This window comes from Hemicordylus capensis, chromosome 3, assembly GCF_027244095.1.
Source record: "Hemicordylus capensis ecotype Gifberg chromosome 3, rHemCap1.1.pri, whole genome shotgun sequence".
NCBI classification, from domain to species: Eukaryota; Metazoa; Chordata; class Lepidosauria; order Squamata; family Cordylidae; genus Hemicordylus; species Hemicordylus capensis.
Genome location: NC_069659.1, coordinates 328,913,075 through 328,935,828, shown reverse-complemented (window position 1 = coordinate 328,935,828; position 22,754 = coordinate 328,913,075). Strand labels below are relative to the sequence as shown.

General features: G+C 45.4%; 2 protein-coding genes and 1 pseudogene across 4 annotated transcripts in view; 2 read left to right on the top strand and 1 right to left on the bottom strand.

Annotated features, from left to right (window-relative positions):
• B3GALNT1 (beta-1,3-N-acetylgalactosaminyltransferase 1 (globoside blood group)) overlaps positions 1-19,584 on the bottom strand; it is a 62,766-nt gene extending 43,182 nt beyond the window's left edge. For 2 of the 3 annotated variants that reach the window (XM_053305753.1, XM_053305755.1), the window contains exon 1: positions 19,272-19,584. The gene's annotated coding sequence lies outside the window, so the exon portion shown is untranslated. Of the gene's footprint in view, positions 1-5,284; positions 7,752-19,271 lie in introns of those variants that run through there. The other variant, XR_008318813.1, reaches the window with a different exon arrangement.
• A 19-nt stretch (positions 19,585-19,603) lies between these two features.
• Positions 19,604-22,754, top strand: part of KPNA4 (karyopherin subunit alpha 4) — a 48,302-nt gene continuing 45,151 nt past the window's right edge. The window contains exon 1 of the mRNA XM_053305740.1: positions 19,604-20,051. Within this exon, the coding sequence (XP_053161715.1) occupies positions 19,983-20,051 (69 nt within the window). The 5' untranslated portion in view covers positions 19,604-19,982. The remainder of the gene's footprint in view (positions 20,052-22,754) is intronic.
• Positions 22,424-22,484, top strand: LOC128352667 (uncharacterized; annotated as a pseudogene).

Genomic DNA, 22,754 nt, shown 5'->3' with positions numbered 1-22,754 from the left:
TCTCAGGATAACGAGTTGAAAGTAGTCTGGTTGACTACATTTGTGTTAGTGACAGCCAAGCAGTTCACAACAGGACTCGTTTCCTTAAAATCTTTTGGAGGATGTACTACTTAAATCTTAAATTTTAAGTGTTTGTGTACTTGTATAATGTTCGTCTAGGTCAGGGATTCACAACGTTGGGTCCCCAGATGTTACTGGACTTCCAACTCCCACAATCCCCAACCAAAGTCCAAGAACATCTAGGGACCCAATGCTAAAAAACCCTGGTCTAGGTGACCTTTAACAACTCTATTATTATTATTTATTATTGGCTATTTGTTATATTAGTCCATCTGCAACGAACTTATATGTTAGGTAAGAGAAATTAGCCAAGTGTGAGATCATGATGCAAAATGAACAAACTAGGAAGTCAGCATGTCCTAGTATCACTAAATGAAGTGTAATGATCTTTCAAAATCTCATGTTACACATTTGGATTTCATAAGAACAGCCCTGCTGGATCAGGCCCACGGCCCATCTAGTCCAGCATCCTGTTTCACACAGTGGCCCACCAGATGCCGCTGGAAGCCACAGACAGGAGTTGAGGGCGTGCCCTCTCTCCTGCCATTACTCCCCTGCAACTGGTACTCAGAGGCACCCTGCCCTTGAGGCTGGAGGTGGCCCGCAGCCCTCTGACTAGCAGCCATTGATAGACCTCTCCTCCATGAAGTCATCCAAACCCCTCTTAAAGCCATCCAGGTTGTTGGCTGTCACCACATCCTGTGGCAGAGAGTTCCACCAGTGGATCACGCATTGTGTGAAAAAGTACTTCCGTTTGTTGGTCCTAGACCTCCTGGCAATCAATTTCATGGAGTGACCCCTGGTTCTAGTGTTGTGTGAGAGGGAAAAGAATCTCTCTCTCTCCATGCCATGCATGATTTTATAGACCTCTATCATGTCTCCCCGCAGTCGTCTTTTTTCTAAACTAAAAAGCCCCAGGTGTTGTAGTCTTGTCTCATAAGAAAGGTGCTTTAGGCCCCTGATCATCTTGGTTGCCCTCTTCTGTACCTTCTCCAGTTCAACAATGTCCTTTTTAAGATGTGGTGACCAGAACTGTACGCAGTACTCCAAGTGTGGTCGCACCATCGTTTTGTATAAGGGCATTATAATGTTAGCCGTTTTATTTTCAATCCCCTTCCTAATGATCCCTAGCATGGAATTGGCCTTTTTCACAGCTGCCGCACATTGAATCGACACTTTCAACGAGCTGTCCACCACAACCCCAAGATCCCTCTCCTGGTCCGTCACCGACAGCTCGGATCCCATCAGCATATACTTGAAGTTGGGGTTTTTCGTCCCAATGTGCATCACTTGACACTTGCTAACATTGAACCGCATTTGCCATTTTGTCGCCCACTCCCCCAGTTTGGAGATATCCTTTTGGAGCTGCTCACAATCCGTTTCGGATTTCACTACCCAAAAGAATTTGGTATCATCTGCAAATTTGGCCACCTCGCTGCTTACCCCTGCTTCTAGATCATTTATGAATAAATTAAAAAGCACCATTCCCAGTACAGATCCCTGAGGGACCCCACTTCTTACTTCCCTCCATTGTGAAAACTCTCCATTTATACCTACCCTATATCTACCCCCAATTAGCAATCCACACATGTACTTGTCCCCTTATCCCATGACCGCTAAGTTTCCTCAGGAGCCTTTGATGAGGAACTTTGTCAAAAGCTTTTTGGAAGTCCAGGAAGACTATGTCAACTGGATCACCTTGATCCACCCACTCGTTGACACTCTCAAAGAAGTCCAAAATGTTGGTGAGGCAAGATTTACCTTTGCGGAAGCCATGCTGGCTCACTCCCAGCAGGGCCTGTTCTTCTAGGTGCTTTACAATTTTATCCTTGAGGATGCTTTCCATCAATTTGCCCGGAACGGATGTTAGGCTAACCGGCCTGTAATTTCCCGGATCGCCCCTGGATCCCTTTTTGAAAATCAGGTATACTTCAGCTATACAAAACCTTTTAAGAATATACTGATGAACAAAAAGATCCCCCCTAAAAACAGATGTATATTCTATATATTTATCTCAATCTCTATCAAAGGCTAAGTATATGGCCAGCCCCGCTTACTAATGAAACTGTGGGGGTGGGGTTTAGTACGTACACAGAAGTGGCGGGGATGCAGCCAACAGTGTGCAGCGCTGGCTTCTTCTGTGAAGAGGAAGAGGGCGGCAAAAGCTTTTTCCATGGGCCCACCTACCACCCAAATGACAGGTCAGGCTGTTTTTGGCCCATTTCAGGGCTCTCTGCACACACAAAACAGCCCGACCTGTCATCTGGGCAGCAGGCGGGCCCACAGAGGAAGCTTTCACCACCTCAGCTGCCATCCCGGATGGCAAAGGATGGCTTAAGGCAGGGGGAAGGCGGGGCATGGGGCCAGATTGGCTGGTGGGAGGCAGGGAGAACTAGCGTGCAGTTGCTCTGCACCAGTCCAGCTAGTCTATATTAATTTAAATCAGAGTATAAATATTTCAAAAATCAGGATCCACAACATTCTCACTTTGTAAAAGATGGGTACCATATGGTCATAAAAGTAACTTGAATGAAACCAGAATCAACCTAAACAGAAATATAAATATAAAAACAATTAACAAAATAAACTCTCCATGGTAAAGATAAAAGGCATCACAAATGTGTGGAAGGATCTATAAATATATATAGATGGGAAAGTCCCAAAGAGAATGCTCCAACGGGAGTCCTAAGCTCCAAGGGAGTAGAACTTCTGTATCTGAGGTATGCAATCAACTGTTCCACAATTGGCTTGTATTCCCATGGTATAGCACAGCACAAGGAGGTACTTTAGCAGTCTGATGTCCTGAGCTAGATGCATTTTGACCAATGCACCGTCTTCATCAGCGGCATGAAGAGTAATGAATCACGCTCCTTGTATTCCCATAAGGTTGTTTAAAAATTCAGCAAAAAAATCTCCTTCAAAAAGCTCTGTTGCTGTGAATATGCTCTCTCAGCACTGAGTTAACTCTCTCAGCTGGGCTAACACCTGTCTCCCTGATATGCTAGTTTACTATCTGCAGGTTGTTTTTGTATGTGGAGGAGGAATGTTAAAAAGCTTTTTCTACTTAAAGTACAGTTAAATAGTAGGGGGGTACACGGACATCACTAGGGCGCAGTGAACAGCATGTTTAAAAGGATGGAGGGCCTTACCAGCCGCACCACCGCTCCAGGCAGCTTCCTGCTTCTGCAGCGCTCCCTGCAGCAGTCCTGTTCCATCACTCACCTGGCCTCAGGGCATGCAGGGAGCCACCCAGGGCTGCAGAGGAAAGCACAGCAGCAAGCTGCCTGGAGCCATGGTGTGGCTGCTAAGGGCCTCTGTCTTTACTTTTAAAGGTGCTGCTCACCACCCCCACCCCCAGCTCAAACCTCCAGACCAGTTTGAGGTTTGGCCAAAGCAGTCCACCAGACTGGACCGAATGCGGACCAGAGCATGAATTCAGGGCATGCAGACCTCCAAAGTAGATTCTACTACTTTATTCTGTAAAGTGTGAAGGCCCAGTCAGTACCTTGAGTTAAGAGGGAGAATTCTCAGCCAGTGGCTGAAACTGGAGGCAGCCAGGAACCACTCAACACATGATTAAAGCTAGAGTGCATTATTTATTATGTTTCTATCCCACCTGTCTTCCTGGCTTTTCTCCTTTATAGAACTTGAGGTGACATACACGGGGTTCCCAGGTAGTCACCTATCCAGAACAGACCGGCTTACTTTCAGAAAAGCAATTGTATCACATGCTTTCAAATCATGCCCTGGGACCCAAGCATGGATTCAGTTCCAAAATTTGTTCTCAACATCAACAGTCATCCTGCAATCTGTAATATAATAAAGAAAATTGTGGCTGTCTGTCTCTCACACACACAACCCTGTACAATTAACTACAACCAGCTCCCAGACATGTGCAACTGGTAAAAAGGGCTATATATCAGAATGTATAATACCCGAAGAAGACATGAACATTAGTGATAAGCCACTGGGACTACGTACTAAGACACGAATCAAATTTCAGATATTTTTGAAACCCTAAAATCATATTAGAAATGTAGACTGAATTTCCTTTGGTTACTATTTCATAAACTTGTTCATCAATTTCTTGCTGAACCAAGCACTGGATCAATAACCCTATTCACACATTAAGTTCAAAATTTGTATAGTCTATGTACAGTGGTACAGATCTGTACACAGGTACAGTAATTCACATGAACAGATACAACAATATGCTTTGCTTTCTATCTGTAGCATGCATTTGGGAGACCTATGCCTACGTTCACTTTTAATGAACACAGGTACAGTCATTCACACAAAAACCATGTACCGTGTACAGATGTCTGAATAGGGCTAGTGAGATGAATATATAGTTGTTTCTACAACACTGTCAACATACATCTTCAGTGTTACATAACAAAACCCACAGGATCCTACACACAAAATTGCACAATCTAAATTATATACATGATTGACTGGCAAAAGATTCATTGGTTATCCTCTTTTTAATTGTCCTGAACACTGTTCCCACTAAGGCGTGCGCACGCTCACAAGTTTTCTGATGGCCGCTCAATTTATTTTAGATCCTGCTCAGGTTGAATTAAGAAGGCCCCGCTCTGAAGGCATGTGCGCACACAGTGCCTTGATACTGCCACCCAGAACAAAACTCATTCCACACAGATTTTTTTTAAAAAAAGAGGAACCACTGGTCCTGAAATAACCAAAAGGCAAAGTGAGCTGGCCTAAGCAGAATTTGAGGGTTGAAGTGGGGGGTGACAGTCTTTGTATACATGAGTAATATACTATAAATTATTTTGACACACGAAAACACACTTTTTCTCTTCAGGCCCTGCAGCAGACCTGGGAATCTTTGGATGCATTCTCATGACCAAGTGGTACTTCCTTCATCCTCCATGAATCATGTAGTCAGCCACTGCATCATAACAGCAAAATCTGCATCCATACTTTGCATCACTACAATGTGCCTGTAGCTTAGCACTTGAGATGTGTGGTATGTGGATAATATTAAAAGCCAGTATAGTATGGTACAAACATTCGACCAGTATCAGAGGTCAAATCCCTCCCATTATGCCTGACAGGTAACCTTGGAACACTGATTGTTCAGCATAATCTCACAGGGTTGTTGTACGGAAAAAAAGAGAGACAGACATGATTTTTATAGCTGCAAACTTATAGCTGAACTTCATACAAGTATTTTCTGGATCCCAGAATGGATGCTGTTAAATCAAGAACAGTATAAATTTATTGATGATTAACAAACAGAAATATAATGTGCAAGGTATTTCAGCTTCCGCCATCTTCGGTTGCTCTGATGGGGTGCGCGCGCATGCACACACGTTGCCCTGAATCCAATGGCAGAAGAGCAGGATAAAAAGTCAAGAAATAAATAATGCAGATGTTTTCTCATTAGCATGTGGTACAACTACAACTCTTCTGTCTTCATTTTTTAAATCAAAGTTGTTCGGCTCAGGGCTTGTCTAAATCATGCCCTCTACCCCTGTAAGCCTTTATACCCGGGGTCAGAGCATGTTACAATTGCTATGGAGATGCAACGCCACATAAGCCATAACATTTGAAAGGACCAGCCACATGCACTATCACATTATGCTGCTTTTCCCACCATCACCCTGGCAGCAACTACCAGGAATCTGAAGTAGGAGCATGAAGTCCCACCATGGGATGCTAGTGATCCATGTGTCATGTCATTCCAAATATTACAGCCAGGACATGTGGCTGACATATGAAGCTGCCTTACACTGAGTCAGACCACTGGTCCATCTAGCTCAGTACTGGCAACACTTACTGGCAGCAGCTCTCCACGATTTCACACAGGGGTATTTCCCAAGTCTACCTGGAGGCGGAACTTTTGATTCTTCTCCATGCAAAGCACATGCTCCTCCACCAAACCATGACCCCCCAGCCAAAGATATCACACCTCACATAGGCAGTTTTCAGTGAGATCCCCAGCCCTTGCAAGCTTAACATGTGCCTAAGTCCTTAGTCCCCCTTCTCTCTCAGACTCCACTAACCATACTCTCTGCAGTATTGAAAAGGAAATGAGGCTCTTTCCACTGACCTACCTAGCAGGGATGTGCACGGAACCATTCCGGAGGTGGCGGGTGTGTTCCCTTAAGGGCAGGGAAGGGTGCACTTACTCCTCCCGCTGCATTTCCCCTGCATTATTGTATTAAAGCCCCTCAGGGCAGCCACGTACCTCCCTGCGGCCCCATTGCTGTCCTCAGCTGGAAGTGGATGGAAGTACCGGGCACACATGTGCCCATCTGCTGTACACGCATGCGCACACACACAATGGGCACACGTGCACCCGGTACTTCCGGCCGAGGACGGTAGGGAGGTACGCTGCCGCCCCGAGGGGCTTTGATACCACGGAGCGCCGGCAGGGAAAATGCGGCGGGAGGGGTAAGCGCACCCTCCACTGCCCTTAAGAGAACACTCCCGCCGCCTCTGAAAGCCAAAACTGCCCCAGTAGCCGAAACGTTTTGGAGGCCTCTATAATGGCCTCCGTAACATTTCGGGTACAAGCCTACCTACCAAGTCCAACAGCAACCCGGCACCCCCCTCCTACACTAGGCAGCCATTCCGCAGCTTACCAGAGGGACTGAGAGAAAGTGGAAGGCACTTACCATCAGCCTGTCTGGCCCAGATGCCAACCCAGTTTTTTCCACAACAGCCAGCTACATGGGACTAAGAACAACTTTTGCACTGGTCACTTTTGGCAATTACTCACCTGAGTTTTCCCTTTCAATCCTCCTTCCCTTCCTAATAGACCTTGTCTTTATTTTTAGATTGTGTAACCCTGAGAGCAAGGCCTGTATTATTCCAAATTTTTGTACAGCATCTAGCAATTTTAAGTGCTTTATATATATATATAAGTAATACATAGTGTTTGTAGTCAGGCAATGGATCAAACTGCCTATTCTGAGCAGCTTATCTGAGGTCTGGCTGCTACACCAGGCTCCTTCAACAGTCTGAATGACTGGGTGAAGGGGTTAAGGAGCTAGTTGCCAGGCTAATGATCACAAAACTACCAAGAAATGGGCAAGTGCATATTTTATATAAAACATGTTGGATCAAAAATTAGAAATTGAATACAGATAATCTAGTTGAGGTTACTCAGTAATGCAGAAGAGGCTCCCACCTTGCTGAAACCCTTTTGGATACTCTTTTTCTCCAAAAGAAGAAAAAGAAAACCATCACGGAATCTGTATAATGTTTCCTGTAAACAGAATTGTATGAGATACAAATGGACCTTGAATCCATGGGGGTTCCATTCCCACCAATTTCTGCAAATAATTAAACTACGAATAACGAGTCACTGAGTGAATGGAAATTGGGAGGTTAGGTTCCTGGAGGGCAAAAAAAGTCAGAAAATTGGCAAACAATTGAAATAAAGTGCTGTACCCTGTTCCGTGTGTCTCCAGCTGTCCAGCAATGCCCCGCCCCTCCTAATGCCAATTTTTCATGAAAAACCAACCCCTCAATCTTTTTTTAATTTATTTTTTTTTACACTTAAGAACCACAAAATGGCTCCTTTATGCAATACGGTCACCAGAAATGACCTTGGAGGATGCAGAAAAAAAATAGAAGAATGCAGAACAAAAAAGCACAAGTAGTGGTGGAACCAGATGGAGAAGTGCCAGTTCATGTTGCACAGAGTTTGGAATCGATGGCTGAAAAGAAAACAAAGGTGAATGTGGAGTACAAAAGACAGGCATGGAGTAGCAGCAAATCATTATGGAGTGCTGGGAAAACATTTTACATTCATTGCTAAGCAGAATACTGTTTTAACACGGAGGGCATTCCAAGAAAACATGTACAATTAATCAGTGAAAAGATACTGGTTATTTTGCTGCAAGATAAAGGAACTCCCATTAATCCTCAGCAAGTGCTCTTAAATTTGAAGGAAAGAGACTTCACAAATTAGGACAAACCTGAAAGTAACAGATTATTTATGCAAACCATCCTGTTTCACAAGTTTTGCCTTTTCTTGTTACTACTGCTGGAATTTTGCATGCACAACAAGCATGTTACCTCCCATTTTTCTGTCTCATCTTGCTTTGGCAGCAAAATAATAATAATCTTATCTGCACCACAGCAACCTACCTCACAGGGTTGTTGTGAGGATAACTATAACCATGTACACAGCTCTAGGCTCAGAGGAAGAGTGGGATTAAAATGTAGTGAACAACTGCCACTATACCACCAGAGAGAGAAATGACTGTGTTTCACATACAAAAGCAGCTGAAAACACCAATTGTCAACCTTCAGAAAAGTCCTTTGCAAGTTAGTTATTTTATTCGTTTACCAGGTACAGCCCAGCTGTGACAGTGAGCAACTGCCTTTAGTGCCAATTAAAGTAATTAAGAGTCAAAAGAAAACAAGGCTACATAACCAAGCATAAATGAGAATTTGCATCCAAGTTCCAAATATAGATCCAATCAACTGAGATCAGCCAAGAGCTCAAGCCTGAACTAAGGTCACCTGAGAGATGTCAGGCAGGAATTCACTCTGTGTGTCTGTGGCCAAATAACTACAGGGAGACCAATCAAGAAAGCTTCCTTGCACCTAAAAAGTCAGTGTGGAATAGGTGATACTCTGAGCCCTATAAAAGTTTCTGGGTCAGGCTTACTCACTGACCTAAGCAATTAGGAAACAAGCTCCAGTTGAACCTCTGCCTCTTTCTCCCAGCTCAGGAACCAAGTCTGAAATCTGAATGCATCTGCAATATCCTAGTTCTTTGATAGGTACACTTCCATTACCAAACCAGTAACTAAAATTATGAATAAATGAAAAGCTAAATGGATGTATCAGAAAATCTGAATACAAAAATATCTTTTAATCACTTAAGCACTTCTTACAATGTTGGATGGAATAGTCCCCTTCCAGGTCAAGTTTTGCATTCCAAAACTTTAAGTGTTTCAGCATTTGCCAAAAACTTTGGTAATTTAAAATTAAGTAATAACTTTTTAAAGCACAGGATATGGTTAGAGAACTGAAACCTGCAGATCAGCCCTCTGGCACTTTATGATCTACTACTCACTTCCCTGAGCAAAATAGATATGAGACAAACTAGTTTAGTGATCTGCATTATATCATTAACATTTTTGTTGCACAGTAATGTAATATTGTACTTTTCCATTTAATATGCTAAATGCTGTTCAGGGATCCTAAGAAGGAATGGAAAATAGTCAGTCCTATGTTATCATAAAATGGTTCTAAGCTTGTTTTCAGAACTACTAACAGCATAATCCTACGCATGTTTACTCAAAAGTAAGTCCCACTGTGTTCAAAATCCATTTTAGGATTAAAATCCTTTTTCAATTTGAATTGGTGTTCCGAGGTAAGACAAACACATTCTACTAAATATCATAATACACTAAATTCTGAATTTTACAAAGTTTACAATTCAAACAATGGAAATATGCATATATTTCTGTTGGTCAATGATATGGGGATATAAAGGCACTTGAATCAGATCTATATCAGATCTTGACAAATTTCATTTGGATCTAGGAGTCATCTGAAAAATTCAGGAGCCAAATAATAGACAAAATTATGGGACTTGGGCTTATTTTTATCCCTTTTACAAGTTACATACTTGGAACAGAAACAGGGCTGCCTGGGACCAATAAAGATGTTATTAACTAACTAACTATGAATATCCTAATCTAGGTGCCATGGTTAAATTTCTAATATAAATGCAATGGCTCCCTGGCACCTGGGATTTGTCAAGCCCTGTCATATATAAATTAGAGAGAACGATTTAGTTAACTCTTAATATGGATAGAAATTAAAATATTTCTAGCTAATGGGGGGGGGGGAGAATAGGTTTCCTTCTCCTCATAGGAAAAGCCTTGTTGAACCAGGCCCAAGGTTTCTTTGGACAGTGCACCCTGAGAAGCTCACAAAGAAGAGATGAAGGCATACAGCCTCTCCTGCTGTTCCTTCCCCGCCTGCTGCCTTTGAGCCTGGAGGCAGTATTTAAGTCATGGATTCTAGTAGCCACTAACAGATTTGTCCTCCATGAATGTGCCCAATCTGCTTTTAAAGCTATCCAAACTGATCATCACACCCTCTGGCAACACATTCCATAGAATAATTATATCCTATTTGAAGAAGTACTTCCTTTTGGCTGTCCTTCCTGTCAATCACCTTCAAGGGATGACCCCTGGCTCTAGTGCTGCGAGAGAGAGAGAGAACGAGAACACACACGGCAAAATGTTTGTTCATTTTCCCCACACCATGCATACTTTTATAAACTTCTATCTTTTTTCTAAACTTAAAAAGAAACCCAACCTTCCACAACTGGGTTGGCTACAGCGAAAATAAGAATCTTAATGAGATAGCTCTATTATTTTCCTATGCAAAGTTTCACTGATGCTCACAATAGGATTCCTGGAACGTGAGAGCATTTGGGGCCAAATAAAACTTGGGGTAGACATCCTGCTAAGACATGTCATGGATGTAAGACTGAACAGTGCAAGGTGACTGAAATACCAATTCTGTTTTTAGGCTGCACCACTGAACTGGACAGGAAAGCCAGGAATTCAAATAAAAAACTATGTTTGTATTTGATCTAGAATTATAGTAAGTGTCAATTTGTGCATGCACTCCTATAAAAGTAGTAGTAATTATTTTATTGCAGCTGTAGGCCAAACAGAAACCAAAGTGACAATAACACAACCATTCAGAATTACAGTAAATTGAGTAAATATAACAATAAAACTAAAGATAAAGATAAAACTAAAAGAAATATTGGTAGACTTACCGTGAATTGTTCTTTTTCGAGGTATGGGGAGGGCATCCTAACTTGACGGGTTGTCAGCCTTCTCATGCTTCAAGACAGGGCCAATCAGATTTCAGATCTGTATATACTATGCTGCTCCAGCCACACCCAACCCAGTTCCGGGACTGTGAGCGAAAAACCTGTAGGCCCATAATGGAGAAAAAACTCTGGCTTTCAACCACCAGAGAAACAGAATGAACAAGAATAGAAGAAAGGTCAACCAGGGAAAATCCAGAGACCTCCAGAGGAAGAGAAAGAACAGGGATAGCACAATCTTGAACCCTGGGAGTTGCCCCGCCACCCAAGGAATATCATTCCTTTCCCAGCATCCGCGGGAGGGCCGGATGCCCTCCCCATACCTCGAAAAAGAATAATTCACGGTAAGTCTACCAATGTTTCTTTTTCCGAGGAATGGGGAGGGCATCCTAACTTGACGGGACGTACCCAAGCTGAATGAAATCAAGGGCGGGGAGCGGATGCCTAGACCACCCGCTGAAGAATTGTCCTTCCACCCGCCGCCTGGGGATCATAGAAGGAAGAAATCTTATAGTGTCTCACAAAAGGAGAAATAGAACTTGATGTGACCGCTTTACAAATCTCCTCCAGGGGAGCTCTTGCTGAGAAAGCTGCCGATGCAGTCACACTTCTCACTGAATGCGCCATGATACCTCTGGGCACAGGTAGGTTCAATGTCTCATAAGACAAGGCTATCGAAGCCCTAAGCCACCAGGCCAAAAACAATTTAGAAGCTTTGGTCCCGAGGGAGCCTGCTTGAAAAGAAACAAAGGAAGAGTCCGTTTTCCTAAAAGACTGAGTTCGGTGGGTATAATTTCTTAAAGCCCTTCACACATCCAACTTATGCCACACATGTTCCTTAGGATGCGTGGGCTTGGAACAGAACAAAGGTAACACCACTTCCTGGCTTCTGTGGAAAATAGAACTGACCTTCGTTAAGAAGGTAGGATCCAACTTTAAAACAACTGACTCTTTTTTGAAAACTACACAACTCATCTCTCACTGAGAGGGCAGCCAACTCCAAGACCCTCCTAGAAGAGGTTACTTTATTCATTCATTCATTCATTCATTCATTCATTCATTCATTCAATTTCTACACTGCCCTTCCAGAAATGGCTCAAGGCGGTTAAGGTTATCGCCACTAAGAATAAAACCCTGGACAAATACCTCAAAGCAACAGAACTGAGAGGTTCAAATGGAGCCTTGGTCAAGGTATTTAAAACCTTATTTAAATCCCAAGTGGGAAACCTGTGGATAGGAGGAGGAGCCAAATTACTCACTCCCTTCAAAAACTGACTAATATGGGGATGCAAAGATGAAGAACCAGAATCCCTGAGGTCCAAAACAGACGATAGAGCAGAGAACTGCTGCCTTAAGGTGTACAGACGAAGACCACTCTCTAAACCAGAGTGCAGAAACCCCCAAACTTCTAACACTCTAGCAGAAGCCGGAAGGACATCGTGCTTTGCTGTCCAAGAACAGAAGGCAGGCCAGGTAAGTTGATATATGCAAGAGGTGGACGGCCTTCTGGACTCCAGGATGGTATCCTGAACCCGAGAGGAATACCTTTTATCCACTAAGAGCTTGCGCTCAACCTCCAGGCGTGAAGTCTCAGCCAGCCGAGATCCGAGTGCAGAAGAGGACTCTGGGAAAGCAGGTCTTTTCTGAGAGGAAGTGGCCACAGAGGTTGAATCGACATGGACACCAGCTCCGAGAAACAAGGTCGGCGTGGCCACTATGGAACAAGGAGAACGACTTCCGCCCTTTCCGCTACAATCTTCCGCTGCCCCAGACATAGTATTGGCATCGGAGGAAAGGTGTACAGCAACCCTGAAGGCCAGGGAGGCACTAGAGCATCCCTCTCTTCTGCCTGTCTGCAGTGATGCCTGGCAAAGAACCTTGGGAGCTTGGTATTGTGCATGGTTGCAAAAAGATCCAGTGGATGAGGACCGTACCTGTGTACAATCTGATCGAACACTGCCGGAAGCAGTGACCATTCCAACGGGTCTATCCACTGGTGATTTAGCCAGTCTGCCTGGAGAATATCCTCCCCGCTCAGGAGTTCAGCCACTATGGACTTCAGGTTTAGCTTTGACCAGGCCAGAAAGCAATCCGCCTCCTGCATAAGCACTTGCAACCTCGTGCCGCCTTGATGGTGTACATGGGCCTTGGCCTTCACATTGTCCATTCTGACCAAGGCATGACGGTTCTGAATTAGCCCCTGGAACTGTAACAGAGCCATGCGTATGGCCTTCAATTCTAGCCAATTGATATTGAACTGGAATTCCTCTTCCAGCCATAGTCCTTGAGCATGGTGAGCGAGAGAGTGTGCCCCCCAGCCAGATAGGCTCGCATCTGTTGTACCCCTCTCCAGTGCCAGAGAAAGCCACCATCGAAAGGATTCCCTGACCTTGGAAGGAAGAGTAACCTTCAAATGCTGCTTATCAATGATCACCAATTAATAAGGAAGAAGAAACCATTGGAGAGGTGTTGAATGCAATCTGGCCCAGGGAGTACAGTCCAGGCAGGCAATCAAGTGCCCCAAAATTTGAAACATGAGGTCCCCTTTCTTCTTCAGCATCCAAGAAGCGACAGTCTCTGTGAGCTTGTTCTGACACTCTACTGGTAGAGATACTAATGCTAACTCCATATTGAAAAGCACTCCCAGATGTAGCAGAATGTGAGACAGTTGAAGATGATCAACACATTGTCCAAATACGGATAGGCCTGAATTCCCATGCGTGCACGATGACAGCTACCATCAATTTTGTAAATACTCGGGGCACCAATGACAGGCCAAAAGGCAATGCTCTGTATTGGAAGTGCTGTTGATTGTAAGCAAACCTCAGGAAACGACGTTACCTCAGGTGAACTGGGACGTGCAGATAAGCCTCTGACAAGTCTATAGATGAAAGCCAATTCCACGGGTGGACTGATCTCTTGGAACAACTCCATCCTGAAGGTCCACTTCCTCACAAGGCAGTTTAGACGTTTCAGGTCGAGAATCGCATGCCAGGTGTCATCCTTCTTTGGAACTGAGAAGAGCAAAGAAAACACGCCTTGCCATGATGATCCGCCTTCTTCTCCTCAGGTGACTTCTTATTCAGCTACACACACGATGCTAATTGCACCACAGGAGCATCTACAATGAGAGTAGCTAACAAAGACATAATGTCAGGCAGCAGAGTATATAATTTCTTAGGAAAAGTCAAAACAGGTTTAGTGGTAACAGGCACCCCCCCTTTTTTCTGCTAACAGTACATCCTTGAAGAGAGTGGGAAAAGGAATCGTGGCTGTTGAAGCCGAGGTAGAGGGGAAAACCTCTTGATTTAAACCTGAATTGTAAGGAACCCCTGAATCTGGGGACACATCCTTAATAACTCTTTTCACTTTGGCCAACAAAACCTCGAACTCTGACAAGGAAAACAAACAAGAGCTGGGTTTCTCTTGAGAAGGGTTCTGTTCATCAGACAATTCCCCTTCTTCCTTTTCTGACTCAGAGGACTCTCTGTCAGAAGAAACAGCAGCAGAGTGATGAGGTGGGGGCACAGCAGTAACAACAGAAGACGCTGCTGCTGGCAGAGGAGCCACTAGGGGGCGTTTAGGTGCCCTAATGCCCTCATCTGGCAGTGGCACTCTTTTTCTTTTATGGAGTCTCCTTTTAGAGGGGAGGGAAAACTGAAACCGCGTGCTCTGCGGAATAGCCCTTCTGAGGGCTTGAATCGGGGGAGGAAGAAAAGGAAGGGCACCTAGGGGGCCTAGCCAGGGCTTCAGATGCCACTCCCCCATCCCCCGCAAGGCAGCCCCCTCACACTCGGGGGTGGGGGAACGATGGCAGCTACCTGCCCTGAAGAACCCAACTGTTCCAACAAAGGAGACACCAGGGACAAACATTGTTTTTCAACAAAGTCCCCCAACCACTGCAACTCACCGGCTGACAAAGCCTCATTGTTAGGGCTGGTAATAGTCTCAGGCGTTTCTGAGTGCACCCCCTGTAGGAGTGCAGAAGCAGCGAGCGGCAAGGCCGAAGGCAAAGCCTTATAAACAGGCACGGGCTGAGGAGAGACATAATTGCTGCTGTGGTTTTGGCGGGAATCTCAGAGACTGCCGTTGGTGATAGCCGTGCCCGTACTGCCTGTAGCTGAAGCCTCTCACAAAGCGGAGCTCCGCCAGAGGCCAGCTTGCATTCCTTTTTCTTTTAGACCACGTCCGGCCATGGTTTTGGCAGGAATCTCAGAGACTGTCGTCAGTGATAGCCACGCCTGTACTGCCTGTAGCTGAAGCCTCTCACAAAGTGGAGCCCCACCGGAGGCCAGCTTCCATTCCTTTTTCTTTTAGGCCACGTCTGGGCCATTTAAGTGTTTGGTCTTCTTTGCCACTTTTGGGGGCAGAACGAGCTCTAGGCACGGAGCCATCTCAGAGCTTTTAGCAATGGTTCCCTCAGAAAACCCAGCAGCGCACACGGCAGCAGTCCCAGACACCGCATAGGTGTGAGCCAACATAGCCTCTAAGAGGGGGCCCTCCAAAAGTGTGCCCTTCAGCATGTCACTGCAATATGAAAGCTCCATGAGTGGAACAAGTGCAGAGACACAAACCAAAAAAGGTAGAGGATAACCAAGGAAAAACAAGCCTAAGGCAGCTAGAAGCTAGAGGAGACTGGGCAGCTTGTGGACTGACTTGAAGCAAGACAGGACCGGAACTGGGTTGGGTGTGGCTGGAGCAGCATAGTATATACAGATCTGAAATCTGATTGGCCCTGTCTTGAAGCATGAGAAGGCTGACAACCCGTCAAGTTAGGATGCCCTCCCCATTCCTCGGAAAAACAACCCTAAAAAAACCGTGGCAGGATGCCTGTCTCATCGCTCCATAAATAAATTTGGCTACCACTTTGGCGACTTCATTGTTAGTATCAGCCAAGCAGTAGTTAAGATAGAAGGAATCAGGCCTACCAGGGAATTGCTCTAGTAAGTGACATACAGTAATTCACTCCTACAATCACGATAAAGGGAGCAGTATAGAAGAATATGAGTGACTGTTTCCAAGCTACCCTCCCCACATGGACATAACCCTAAACAGGAGGTTCTTTAGAGCAGGGATTCTCAACGTTGGGTCCCCAGATGTTATTGGACTTCAACTCCCATAATCCCCAGCTCCAGTGGCCTTTGGTTGGGGATTATGGGAGTTGAAGTCCAATAACATCTGGGGACCCAACGTTGAGAATCCCTGCTTTAGAGAACCTCCTTTGAAGCAAAGCCCAAGGTAGTACATTCAGCCTATCCCTAGCAAAGGCTGACCTAAATTTAGCAAAATGAAGAGTTGTTAGATATCTAGCAGCCTGGTTCCCAGCTGGAAGAGAAATGCCAAGTTATAAAGGGGACACCATTTATTTCCAAGGTCAACTAGGCATTGGTACTCAACGTCCTTTAGGCACTGAATGACAATAGCCTTCGCCTTTCCAAATCCCAGGGACTCCTATAAATGAAATGTGCCCCTAATCAAATATGCCGTAGACCAGTGGTTCTTAATGTAGTTCTTATGTTGTTGAACTACCAGCACCCCCAGCCACAATAAACTGTGGACCCCACGTTAAAAACCACTGCCATAGAAAAAGTCTGCAAGTTGATCATATCTACTGTACTTGTTAATCAATGGCAGTACCAATTGTAGCACAGCAGTAATGTCCAAGATTGTAAGTGACTGAGAAATGTACACAGGGGATGAAGGTGAGAAGCGAGTAGCTCATTTATGACCATCATAATGCCATTTTAGTCACAATAGATCCAGCTCTTAGGTATACCCACATGAATACAAAATACTGTAGTAGCTGTGTAAACTAATTGAAACTTGTATGTTAGCATGGTCACAGGAGGCAGCTATAGATATTTTGGCACAAACTTCGCTGTGTGCCACCACAGGTACATATCTCTCTTTAGGCATCTATATAGATATATAGCTGTAACATTTACTAAGCAGAGAGACTGGTACGGATGCACCTTCAACACATTCAGTAAAAACATACTTTCTCTCTCTTGGCCCAAGCCCTGAAGTGTTGTTTTTGAATTTTTTTCTAACGGACCAGAACAATTAAATGCAGTTTGTGTTTGCTTTAGATAATACCAAATTTAGCCACTCAGGTTTGGGAGACAGTAAATCTGTCATACAAACTGTAATCTGGGAAGGAGTTGGGCATACCATGGGTAGAGAATCTGCTATGACTTCCCTTATTATAGCTGTATTTACCCTCTATGATTATTTTATTACCGTAAGTTCAGTGAGAAAATGCTCAAAGAAGATTTGAGAAGCAAGTTTCATTTATGAGGGGGAATGTATTAAAAAGAGTTATACTCTTGACCTTAATTTCAAGTTGCATTTCTTTATATTTTATTTGTTCCCCCATGCTTTGGTGCTGGAACCAGACTACTTCACTGCTTTCTCACATAAGCAGAATATTAACTGGAACAGGACATAGTCTGAGGTACAAATTGCACCATATATTTGTAGTACTCTACATTCAGGTACAAGTCACATAAGAACAGTGGGTACAGACGTATCCTAGTTATATGGAAAATTTTTGGAAACTGTGAAGAATTATGGGAGGAGGAAAGAAGCTTTTAGAGAATTCCATCCCGTTGTATAACAGAGTGAGACTGCCAAGTTCTAAGGCTAGGCAAGCGGTTTTCTGTTTACCTAGCACTAGCACAATTGCCTAATAGTGCTGACTTCTGGGATTTGGTGCTAACTGAATTGAACATGCTCATCTAGCCCCAAACCAGAGAGGGTAGTGCAATGCAGGGTTCGAAGATGTACTTACCGTTCTCTTAGGATAGAAAATTGGGAACAGGAAAAGTACATCTCACATGGCATACTTTCCCAGATCTTAATTTCACTCCTTCCAGGATATTTTAAAATTAGAGGGCTTTGCCTCTCAAGCTGAAAGAGTCCTTGGAGGAATGATTAATTAGAAGTGGAGAAAGTGTTTTTGCTCCAGTCCTAATTAATTCCTTTTCCCCACCTCAGTCTCTTATTGTTTCACAGTAGCCACACCCCTTAGAAGTTTAAAAGCATACTGTAGCTCAGGGAAGAACTAGGTCTCAGCCTCAGGTCACATTTCCTAGGAAGAAAATCCTGAATACGGTACTACATCACAAGTTGTGATTCACAACTGTAAAAATAGACCAGCAGAAAAAGCAAAAACAGGATGCCATGTTCTGTTCTGCTAGCATCAGGAATAAGAACGTGTGCGATCACTTTCATTTTACAAATGGCACAGGGTAGAAGTAAAGGGATGGGAATGTTTTACAAAAGAGCTCTTTAATTAAACAGAAAGAGTTTAGTGTTCCCTCTTGATTCTCCCTACTATAGGTAAACTGCTAGATCTGTTCCCATGATAATCTAACAGCTATACAAGACAAGGGGCTTTTGTAAGTGTCTTGGACAGAAAACAAAAGCTATTTTATCACTCTGTCTTTATTTCATTCTTGTATGCACCACATTTAAGTTTAGTACATCAGAATGTCTAACAAAGAGAGATATAAGGAAAAAAGCAGGTGAAATGAACCAAACTGAAAATGGATAGCATCTGTCTTAAGAATACAGAAGATAAAGCCTTTTGATGCCTAATTTCTTTAGAGAGAGAGTTCCGTAACTGTGATACCACCATCAAGACAACACCTAGTAAGGTGAATGAACCTCTTAATGGTGGCCAGAAAGCAGTATGCTCTTAACTGATCTCAAAGCTTGGGCAAACGCAAGCGGGAGAAGACCGTTTTTTTAAGGCATTTAAAGATATTTTTAAGGTAATCCCTGGACCGAGATCACTTAGGGCTTTAACGGTCAAAACCAACTTTTTAAGTGTTTTATACATACTACCGGAGGAACGCAGATATCTCCTGGATTATGCACTTAATACTCGGGTTTAACAGTGTCAGTTTGGCCAGCAAAGCACAACCTTCCCTCCTCACTGGGGAAAGGGGCACCTTTCAAATCGGCGGCTCTCCTATGTTTAGCAGAGGAACAGCGTCCCTCCCAGCACAGCAGCCCTTGCTGCCAGTGTCTCCCTTCTGTTTCCTTCTAAAACTATGAACCTCTTTGGGACATTGAACCATTTCCCAATTCGTTTTGGGTGAACCGCTTTAGGAACATTCTCCCCCCGCCCCGCTTAACAGTAATTCGCACGGTTTCTTGTATTTTGCAACCAGAGCCTTGCACCCGTCCCGGGCATCTCCTACGAACAGACTTTCGCAGCCGCAGCACCAGCACCGTTACACGCACCGCACGCGTTGCATCCCTTCAAAGCGTTTCACTACTCAGCCGTTTCCAGGAGAAGAAGTGGAATGCAAAGGTCTTAAAGTAAATAAGGGGAACCCCTCCCCAAATAAAAGGAGCGTACCTAACATTTCTCTGCCCAGCGGGATGGGACCACACAGCCTTCGCGGTCCACGCCCGACCTGTAGAGCGCATCTATAGCCCAAGATGGCTACCAGATAGCTGTGGGGAAAGAGGAGCAGGAGACCTCTTATTAACAGCGAGGGCGCCCCCACCTCCCTCCGGCACTCTCTTCCTTCCTTCGAATGCGTATTTTCGTCCCCCGCACGCACTGTTTCTCCAGAGCACCGGCGAGGAGGCCCCGCCCACAGCTTCGGACGCGGCCAATCAGAAAGAGCCGCTCGGAAGCTAGAGGCGGGCGGTTAGGCGTGGCCGTTGCCCTCCGTCTGTGAGCGAGGCTGCGGCCTCCTCCTCCCCTGCCCGTCCTCCTCCTTCCCTTCCCCCGCCTCGCAGTGCCTTCGCTACCGGCACATTCCGCCGCCCTGACAAGGCCTGAGCCAACGGGAGCGGCTTGAGCAGGCGAGCCGAGAAGGCCGCGCGATCCGTCAGTCGCCGAGCAGGGCCAGCGCGGAGGGCGGCTCGGAGGAGACACCCCGTGGCGCTGAGGGAGGAAGTGCGAGCGGGCGAGACCGAGAGGCGGAAGCAGCGCCGGGAAGGGGGCCCCGGCTGGGTCCGGCCTGGGTGGCGAAGGAGAAAAAGGAGGGAGGAGAGGCGGCAGCAACAGCAGAAGAGGAGAAGCAGCAGCAGCTAGAGGCCGCGCTCCCTGCCTCCCGCCATGGCCGACAACGAGAAGCTGGACAACCAACGGCTGAAGAACTTTAAGAACAAAGGCCGCGACTTGGAGGTAACTCCCTCCTTCCCTCTCGCCTAGGTTGCCGGCAGCGGTCCTCCGCTTCGAACCGAGGGAGGGGCCGGGTGGGCCGTCCTCGGAGGTCGGGGATGAGGGAGGGAGGACAGGGCCGGGTTTTCTGTGGCGTCTCTGCTAATCTCCGGCGGTGGCCTGCCGGGCCGGCCTCGAGGCGAGCCCAGGACCTTAGTCGACCCCTTCACCGGGCGGGAAATGGGGGATAGAGGGCGGTTGGGGTGAGGTCTGTTCTTCTTCTCCTCTTCTTTTCTCCAGGGACGCGTCGCCCCTCAAGACCATGGGTTTGGGAGGGCCGAGGCCTAGGCGGCTTCTCCTCCCTGGTGGCGCCTTCGCCGCCTCCTGTTCTCCTTTTCCTACGCGATGGGGACGCCTGACAAAGGGGGTGTAGGCATGCTTTTTCTGTCTCTTTCTACCCTGGAACTCGGGCTTCCTAGTGGGGAAAGGCAAATGGTGGTAGGTCCCGGGTAGCAGAGCGGGAAGGGAGCGCCGCTTCTGGGAGCGGATGGAAGCGCCCCTTCCTCCCCACCCACTCAGCTGCTTGACATGGAAACGGTCTGTCAGATGACATTTTAATTTTTGTCGCTTTCTTTTTCTTTTCCTATAACACTTATTTTGTCAGTAGGAGCGGGCCGCTGAGCCACTCGGTTACAAACATGTACTTCAGTGGTGCTACATAGTTAACCAGTCATACAATATGAAAATAAACTGCTTGCTGTAGAACTGACTGTCGCTTACACGGTTATTGCAAAAACACATAAAACACACATGTAGGCTTTTGGGGTGTGTGTTTTAATGGCATCTCTTCAATGTGTGCAAAATCTTAACAGTGTTTTCTTAAGTTGTTGTCATTGGGCAGCATCCAAAGGAGTTAGTAATGATTAAGCACCCCTGAAATTAAATAAACAAAAATGAGGGGACTGGTAAAAAGGTAGTCGGAAGTCAGGAGGGTCACTCCAGAAAGCATGGAACTTATTTAAAACCACAATATTAGAAACTTAGTTGGAATGTGTACCAAGAAGAAGGAGAGGTACCACCAAGTTCAGGAGGACACCAACGTGGCTAACAAGAGGAGTCAGGGAAGATATAAAAGGGAAGAAGACTTGCTTCAGAAAATGGAAGTCCTACCCAAGTGAACAGAAAGTAACATAAACTCTGGCAAAGGAAATGCAAGGAGACTATAAGGGATGCAAAAAGAGAGTTTGGAGGAGCATATAGCTAGAAGTGTCAAGCGGAATAACAAAAACTTATTTATATCAGAAGTTTTTACATACTGCCTGCCAGGGAGATGATGAGGGTGTGATAGAGATTATTAAGGAGGTGAAGGAGATTGCAGAGAAGCTGTATGAGTTCTTTGCATCTGTCTTCACAGTGGAGGATGCTGACCATATAAAGGTTAAGTGTGCCGTTGAGTCGATTACAACTCCTGGCGCCCATAGAGCCATGTGGTTTTCTTTGGTAGAATACAGGAGGGGTTTACCATTGCTTCCTCTCGTGGAGTACGAGATGCTGCCTTTCAGCATCTTCTTAAATCTCTGCTGCTCAATATAGTACCAGCAGTGATTCGAACCGGCAACCTTCTGCTTGTTAGTCAAGCATTTCACTGTTTTCAGATTTAGTGGCTGAAGGAACAGAAAGGAAAGGTTGTGCCGTCAAGCCGATGTCGACTCTTGGCAACCACAGAGCCCTGTGGTTGTCTTTGATAGAATACAGGAGGGGTTTACCATTGCCATCTCCTGCGCAGTGTGAGATGATGCCTTTCAGCTCCTTCCTATATAGCTGCTTCCTGATATAGCCGTTTCCCATATTCTGGGAAACACACCAGCGGGGATTCGAGCCAACAGCCTCCTGCTCTCTAGGCAGGTTACTTCCCTGCTGTGCCATTAAGTGGCTGAAGAACTGGGCCAATTTGAGTTAACAAGAGAAGATCTGTCTTGAAAAACTAAAAATTAACAAATCGCCAGGGCCAGATAACATCCACCCAAGAGTTCTGAAGGAACTCAAATGTGAATTTGCTGATCTCCCAGCAAAAATATGTAATTTGCCCCTACAATCGGGCTCCTTACCAGAGGACTGGAAAGTGGTCAATGTAACTTCCTTATGAAGCTAAGCTACAGCATCTGGAGCTCTTACCTTGGAAAAGAAGTGACTAAGGGGAGACATGATGGAAGTGTATAAAATTATGCATGGAGTGGAGAGGGTAGACAGAGAAATTTTTCTCCCTCTCTTACCACACTAGAACCAGGGGTCACCCCATGAAACTGAAGGTTGTGAAATTTAGGACTGACAAGCAGAAGTTTTTTTTCACACAGTGCATAATTAATCTATGGACTTCCTTGCCATGAGATGTGGCTGTGCTCACTTCAGCAGCACATATACTAAAACTGGAACAATACAGAGAAGATTAGCATGGCCATGGGATGTGATAATGGCCACCAGCTTGGATGGCTTTAAAAAGGGGCTTAGACAGATTCATAGAGGACTGATCTACCAGTGGCTACTAGTCTGATGGCTGTGGGTCACCTCCAGCCTCAGAGGCACAATGCCTCTCAATACCAGTTGCAGGAGAGAGGGCATGCACATACCTCTTGCCTATGGGCTCCCCAGAGCATCTGGTGTGCCACTGTGTGAAACAAGATGCTGGGCTAGATAGACCTTGTACCTGATCCAACAGGGATGTTATTA